This window comes from Micromesistius poutassou (genome assembly GCF_964030765.1).
Source record: "Micromesistius poutassou genome assembly, chromosome: 10".
Classification (NCBI taxonomy): domain Eukaryota; kingdom Metazoa; phylum Chordata; class Actinopteri; order Gadiformes; family Gadidae; genus Micromesistius; species Micromesistius poutassou.
The window spans coordinates 8,710,482-8,717,981 of record NC_140280.1 but is presented as its reverse complement, the minus strand read 5'-3'; the positions used below and the strand labels follow the sequence as shown (position 1 = coordinate 8,717,981).

At 48.7% G+C, this 7,500-nt stretch overlaps 1 protein-coding gene and 1 pseudogene across 2 annotated transcripts in view; one reads left to right on the top strand and one right to left on the bottom strand.

Annotated features, from left to right (window-relative positions):
* Window positions 1-3,904, top strand: part of mcf2b (MCF.2 cell line derived transforming sequence b) — a gene marked incomplete at its 5' end in the record, with an annotated part of 31,707 nt that extends 27,803 nt beyond the window's left edge. The window contains 7 exons of the mRNA XM_084474419.1: window positions 365-457; window positions 604-682; window positions 1,044-1,089; window positions 2,315-2,487; window positions 2,819-2,928; window positions 3,494-3,606; window positions 3,716-3,904. Of these exons, the coding sequence (XP_084330545.1) occupies window positions 365-457; window positions 604-682; window positions 1,044-1,089; window positions 2,315-2,487; window positions 2,819-2,928; window positions 3,494-3,606; window positions 3,716-3,797 (696 nt within the window). The 3' untranslated portion in view covers window positions 3,798-3,904. The remainder of the gene's footprint in view (window positions 1-364; window positions 458-603; window positions 683-1,043; window positions 1,090-2,314; window positions 2,488-2,818; window positions 2,929-3,493; window positions 3,607-3,715) is intronic.
* A 1,722-nt stretch (window positions 3,905-5,626) lies between these two features.
* On the bottom strand, window positions 5,627-7,042 carry LOC311354953 (coagulation factor X pseudogene; annotated as a pseudogene). Its single transcript has one exon. The product of its transcript is annotated as a coagulation factor X pseudogene (transcript).
* Between the last annotated feature and the right edge of the window lie 458 nt (window positions 7,043-7,500).

Genomic DNA, 7,500 nt, shown 5'->3' with positions numbered 1-7,500 from the left:
ACTCCCATGTGCACGGACACGCCCCCTCTGCATGGACACGCCCCTATGCATGGGAACGCCCCCTCTGCATGGACACGCCCCCTCTACATAGACACCCCACTTCTAAACGGACACTCCCCCTCTGCATGGACATGCCCCCTCTACATAGACACGCCCCCACTGCATGGACACTCCCATGTGCATGGAAACTCCCCCTGAGTGTCTACAAAGACTCTCTAATTTGTGATGCACCTCATCTGCATTGACTCTGATAAACTTAGAAGGTAGCTTTACTGATGGCACTTACTTCAGTACTTTAAGCTGTCTGTCCGTCAGAGTGTTAAGGTGGTACCTCTACCTAACGGTTGTGTTGGTCTGTCTGTAGATGAGTGCGGTGGGGATCACTGAGAATGTGAAGGGGGATGTGAAGAAGTTTGAGATGTGGTACAGCGGTCGAGAGGAGGTGTACATCCTTCAGGTCTGTGGAACCGCCGCACTCTACTGCTATTGGTCACCTGCACTGGGGCTCTGAACCTTCAGCTGGCACGTGTGTGTGTGTGTGTGTGTTTGTGGGTGTGCGTGTGCGTGTGTGTGTGTGCGTGTTGTGTGTGTGTGTTTCTCCAGGCTTCAACCCTGGAGGTGAAAGTCTCTTGGCTGACGGAGATCCGGAAGATTCTGACAAAGCAGCAGAAATTACACCAAGGTTTTTAACTTACCTAACTTAACTTAGCTAATGTCATGACTCTCGTTCCCTATATTTATATTTCTTATTCATAGATGTTTATGCATCCCCTTCTCCTATATTCATGCTGTGACAGAATATAAGAATATATATTACATTTAAAGAGTAAAGAACCTCTAGAACACCACACACACACACACACACACACACACACACACACACACACACGAGTACCCAACAGTATTGACATCAAAGATATTGGTCATAAATTATCTACTTTCAACCAATCCAAAGCCACGAATGTAATCGCCCGTGTTTGACCAATGCTGGTGCTGGTTTGTATTGTTTGGTCCCATTTTAAACTCCTTTCCTCCTCTCTTAGACCAAGCCCCTCCCCTGAGCCTTTCAGACGCTCCTCTCTCAGACAGGTGAGGCTCTGCGTGATGGGCGCTGAGAAACATCAGCACATTTATGCAGGGAGAGTGTTTCAATAGCCCTGGCTCTTGTGTATTTTCCGTAAGACTTTATTTTTTTGTAATGTTTATTTGATGACCTCTGGGACAGATGACATGGTGTGTATGTGCTTGTATGTGTGCATGTCGGGGTGTACTAGTTCTATTTCCGTTGCCTTGTTTTGATTTGTATTTATTCCACCGGCACACGGCACCTCCGTTCCACCGTGAGTCTAGAGTCAAGCACGCAGACTTAGACTTCACGTGATTAACTTATGCGATGCGTCCACATGAACACAGACCACACTCACCTCGCAAAACTCCAATATTGTGGTAAATGATCCCGGAGGAGGAACTAAGCTGTGATTGGCTGTGCCTGGGTGGTGCTCAGCATCAATAGACCCCTGGATGAGGTGGCGTGTGATGGGTCTCATGTGGGCTGGCTCATCACGTCAGGAACACTGTTCAATATGAGCAGCACACGTACATGTGCCTCGATGGTGTTTTGTGCCCCCAACGGAGCCTCTGTGATTGGCTGAAACTGTTGAGGGCCGGGAGTGCCTTCCAGGCAGCGCTGCCTTGAAGGCTCTGTTGGGGCCACAAAACACCATTGAGCGTGTGCCTATATTATCGGAGCACCGTAGCTTGGTGCACTATAAACTTTCCTTAGAGGCGGAGTGAAACGGATTCTTCCTACCTTGTTAGCTGATTCCTTCCCCCATACCAACCGGACGTAGACCCACAACACCGGGTGGTGCAGTCTTCGTCATCGACCCAGATGGATCCCATTGTTGGGTCCTGCTGCTAATATCCTGATTCCATTGGAAACGTGTCATATGAAGGAAGCTAGGCGCCGCTTCACTCTGTCTTCCAAGACCAGCATGAGCTAATGAGCTTTAGGTCCCTGGAAGCTAGAATACAGGAGGTGTGTGTGTGTGTGTGTGTGTGTGTGTGTGTGTGTGTGTGTGTGTGTGTGTGTGTGTGTGTGTGTGTGTGTGTGTGTGTGTGTGTGTGTGCGTGTGTGTGGATTTAATGGAATGCAGGACTTAATTAGGAATGCAGACGAGGTCAAAGCCTGTTTGACCCCCTGGTTGTTGTTGTTTTTGTTTTTCTGTCTGTTTGTATGATTGCTTGTTTGTTTGTCTGTCTTGTTTGTTGGTCATCGTCACGTCTTGTTACCGTGGTTACGGGGTTGAAGGAGTGTGTCTGGGGTGTGTGTGTCGTGGGGTGGAGCAACGGTGGGGGGCTGCTCAGCGTGTCTCCATGTTCCTCACAGCTCCACAGCAACAAGCCACGCCCAGCGGAGCCGGGGGGAGGAGTCAACACATAGCAGCCCCGCCCACTCCGAACCCGTGGTGCAATCTCCTCGCCGCAGTAAGTTATTGATCTGGCAATATCACTTCATCAGTAAAGACTCACACACATACTTCTGTTTTTATTATTCACACTATTGATTCAGCCTTTTGTTTTTGAATACCTGAGTGATGGAAAACAGTAATTCATTTCAAAAGACGTCAATAAGATTCCAAATGTCTTTCCAAGACCTTTTTACATATTTCGAGATGCAATATAAGATATGAGACATAGAGGGATGTGTGAAGTGGATACATCCCTCGGTGCTCTGTGACTTGAAGCTTGAGATCCTGTTCGCTTTAACTCTAACTTTACGCTTTAACTCTGTGACTGAATGACTGTGGACCTGCAGGCTGGCCCCCCCCAGCCCACTCTGTGGCCATCTGTGAGGGTCTGGAGGACTGGGGCGCTACGGACCTCTCCAACATCTCCGACTCAGACGAGGAACAGCCAGCCCCCCTGGTGGGAGTTCACCTTCAGCGTGTTTCTGATCATCATTTAGTCAACTCTACTGTGTTGTTCTTGGTGCCATGCACAATGACGGACCCTTGCTAGCCTAGTCCTTGCTAGATTAGTTTATGGATGTCATGAGCGGTGATGAGTAATGCTGATCATTATGTAACGCTGGACAGCAACAGTCCCTTAGCTTAGCTAAGGCTACAGCCCATATCCCAGCCCAGTGTGGCCTGGTTAGACCACTAGACTGCTATCCTCATTCTGTCTCTTTCCTTTAGAGTGTCTCTCTCTGTCTCCAGAAGCCTCTCTCTCTCTCTGCCTCCAGTTGCCTGTCTCTCTCTCTCTCTCTCTCTCTCTCTCTCTCTCTCTCTCTCTCTCTCTCTCTCTCTCTCTCTCTCTCTCTCTCTCTCTCTCTCTCTCTCTGTCTCCAGTAGCCTGTCTTGTTTCCTTCCCTTCACAGATAAAACACAACTCATAGTCAGATGTGTAATAGCATGTTATCATGTTATCATGTTATCATGCAGACCATGCGTGCCTGGACCGTAGTCCTAGTGTTCCGTCTTGCCTTTAGGTCGCTGGGAGGTACAGGGTCATGGTCCAGAGCGGCATGGCCAGCACTGATGACGTCGTCTTTAACTGCGGTGATGTCATCCAGCTATTGCATAAGGCGCCATCTGGAATGTGGTACGTGTGGAATCGTAAATCGTATCGAGAAAACCAATGTTTGTGTTGTTGTTGTTGTTGTTGGTTGCTGTTGGTTTGTTGTCAATGTTCCTTTGTACCGCATCATCAGGACGGTGCGTAACGTCACCCGCAGCCAAGAGGGGCGTGTCCATCCAGAAGACCTGCACAGAATCCTGGGGGAGACCGCCTGAGAGCCAATCAGCACCAAGTGTAGGGGCCGCCCCATATGGGATGTACGTTTGGGTCCTGTTCCCCTCTACTGTTAGACAACTCATCTCCTATACAGACTGCCAAGGGACTCAAACACACGCACACACACGCACACACACACACACACACACACACACACACACACACACACACACACACACACACACACACACACACACCACATTTATTAGCGTTACACTAAAGTTGTTGCTTGACCAACACTGTTCACTCAGGCCAGACCCCACTCTCCCACCCTCATGGTGGTAGAGTAGGGGGGGGGGGGGGTCGAAGCACAACGAGAATCTTGTGGATGACATGAGGAGGTTGGACCGCTGTAGGGCTGCGTGTTCTACCATGGAACCTCCACGGCCGACTGGAGGGAGGGGGGAGGGAGGGGGGGGGGGGGGGGGGGTGCAGAGTCGCTGTCCTATCAAGTACTTCTCAGTGGTAGTGGAACATTTAAGGAACTTTTATGACTGGAACTCGTTTATTTTTAAGGCATGGAAGTGGGTGTGACTATAGATATTTTGTTCCTAGATGCCACTGAAGGTGATTGTATTCTCTATTTTCTTACGACCTACAACCATGATTGTCACGGACGCCACATGCAGTACACCATCCACCAAGACTTCCCTCCTTCAAATCACGTGCCAAAAATGTCCATGCCATCGCTGCTTAGCTGGCCATTTGTGGCGTTGATGTTTTCCGTTGTGGTGCATTTGATGCTAATATCCGTTAATATCAGTAGCCTGCTCGCTTAGCCCACATGCATTAAGGGCATATCTCCATGGACCAGCAGATGTACACAAACGGATGGACGCAAAGTTTCCACGTTTCCCCCGGGTGGAAGCTCAGCGCCCAAGCGGAGGAGTTAATGACCACAGTACTGCTGTCCTGCTTCCACACAGCTCTGCCTGCAGTGGCTATCACTGTGGTTTGATATTATGTTTGTCTGGATTCATGTTGATCGCTCGCTGCTTCCGCTGTTGTTTCTGCTGCTGATATAAGCTCACATCACACATACTGAACCATCTTAAACTTATTCCATGTGAATTAGCTAAATATTCCATGTGTTCCTTTCACAAACCAGTTGATCAGGGCAGTGAATGGCTGAGTAGACCAGGATCTAGGACCTCATTCACAAGGCCAGGAGGACACAGATGGTAATAAAACTTGTGATGTCACTAATTAGGCTTTTCTATTTACATATTTTGCCATTTCTTTAGTAGAAAATGCAGATTATTTCGAATCCGAGGAACAAAACAATCTACAAAGTAACGTGTCGAAGGAACGAGCCATATTGCATACACATTTTAGACTTTTTGAGGATCTTAGTTACTTTCCTGCTATAACTACACTTTTTCTGTTGCCTGCTATGTCTATTGTGCATCAGAAGAGGGCGCTATAAACGGTGTTTGGCAGTGTATAAAGCAATATTCTTTAAAACATACAAAATCAAAAGTATGAATCAACTGGTCTGGCTTGTTTTAAACAATGATTGTGCCACTATATCCTTTTTTTTTATTATTACTGTATCTGGTGAACCAAAAAAACAGATATTAACATCATTTTCTTTTTGCCAAATTGCCTCTAAAGTATGCAATGAATTATAATTCCCCACAAACTAAGCCACTGCTTATTCTCCTGAACAAATGATCCGGCTTGCCACTCATTAGTTACGTTTTTCGGAAAATTTCTGAAAGTATTATTTCATGTTATATGATTATTATAAAACGTGAACTACGGAACATTTTGACTAACGAGTGCCGTGTGATGTGGGTGTCATCCAATCACCAAAAGGAATCCCGAGCTCACTTGTCCCCCTGGTGGAGCCTTGCGGCCCTGCAGTGTGGTCTTTATTTGGCTTGTTGACTGCATTACAACGTGCTTGGAGGTGTTTGAAGATACACTGCCATTCATCTGTTTACTCCTGAAGACCCATTTGATCATACCTGCTATGATGTTTGTAGATCCACTTCAAAATGTGTAATTACAAAATCCACAAAGGTTATCTTTCAATTAGTATTCAGTCATCAAGACGTCTTTGTTTTTATTGGTCATCAGCAATCAAAGGTGATATCAGGTTCTGGGAGTAGAGTTTGTTTGAGTATTTGCCCATCATATTAATGCCAGGCTATACTCATTGAGAGAAGTCGGTTTGTGTTTCAGACCTTAAACCTGTTCTATTTTTATGGAAGTCGGTAAAACTGCAAAGGATTTATTGTATTCAAATTAATTCTGCATATGATTATTTTCGTCTTAATAAAAGCACAAGATGAATTGATTCATCCGTCATTTCTTTGCTGCCATATGTAGCCAGATGCCCCTCATACGAAGACAAGGACAGTGCTAGAAGAAGCATCACCCAATAAAGCGATACGTTTGACTCCTGATCATTTGACATTTGACTTAAACGCTTTCTGACGACGAATAGGGAGTTACCATTCAGTTTAATTACACAATTCAAAATATGAACAATTAAAATGGATCGCTTCATTTCTAATCTTTGATCAGAATGCAACACAATGCGGACATACCAACGCTCCTCCGATTGGTAGTGACAAGCCGCTCTCGTCACGTGACCACGCACCCTCAAACGCGGCCTACTCTATTGAACTGGTCTGCGATCCCCAACGCGTCGACTCCTCCGCCCCCCACTAACCCTCCCTCTCCTCTGGCGAGCTCACCGGATCCCCGTGGTGTTACCGATCCAGTTGTAGTAGCGCGACACGCGCGTGTACACGCCGTACTTCCCCGCCTTGGCGCACTCCTCGCCCCAGCTCACGATGCCCGTCAGGAACCAGGTGCCCTGGTGGTCGGTGACGTGGGGCCCCCCGCTGTCGCCCTGGCACGCGTCCATGGGCGCCGCGTCGTAGCCCGCGCAGAACATGAAGCGGGTGATGTGGTCGCGGCTGCTGCTCTTGCACGCCGTGCGGTCCACGTAGGGCACCTCCAGCTTCTGCAGCCGCGGGGCCATCTGGCCCGCGTTGATCTTGCCCCAGCCGCTCACCCGGGAGGTCTTGGCCCCCATCAGCAGCTTCTCGGTGAAGTCCTTGGGGCCCAGGCACACGGGCCGCCGGCGCGCCGACAGCTCGGCGGCGCCGGCCAGCCGCAGCAGGGCGATGTCGTGGTTGAAGCGCGACCGCTGCTCGTTGTAGTGCGGGTGCAGGACCTGCTGCGCCACGGCGTGGTCGCGCTCGTGGCCGTCCTCCGCCGTCATGTCGTGCTCGCCTGGGGGCGTGCAAGTGGGTGGGGGGGGGGGATGGGGGGGGGGCGGGGGGGTTGTTACTACTGGATGACCACGTCTTCTCATGTGTGTGTGTGTGTGTGTCTGACTGACCTATTGACCTAGGGTCTTCTCGTGTGTGTGTGTGTGTGTGTGTGTGTGTGTGTCTGGATGACCTATTGACCTAGGGTGTGTGTGTGTGTGTGTCTGTCTGTGTGTGTGTGTGTGTGTGTGTGTGTGTGTTTGGATGACCTAGAGTCTTCTCGTGTGTGTGTGTGTGTGTGTCTGGATGACCTAGAGTCTTCTTGTGTGTGTGTGTGTGTGTGTGTGTGTGTGTTGTGTCTGGATGACCTAGAGCAGGGGTCGGCAACCCAAAATGTTGAAAGAGCCATATTGGACCAAAAAAACAAAAACAAATATGTCTGGAGCCGCAAAAAATTAAAAGCCTTATATAACCC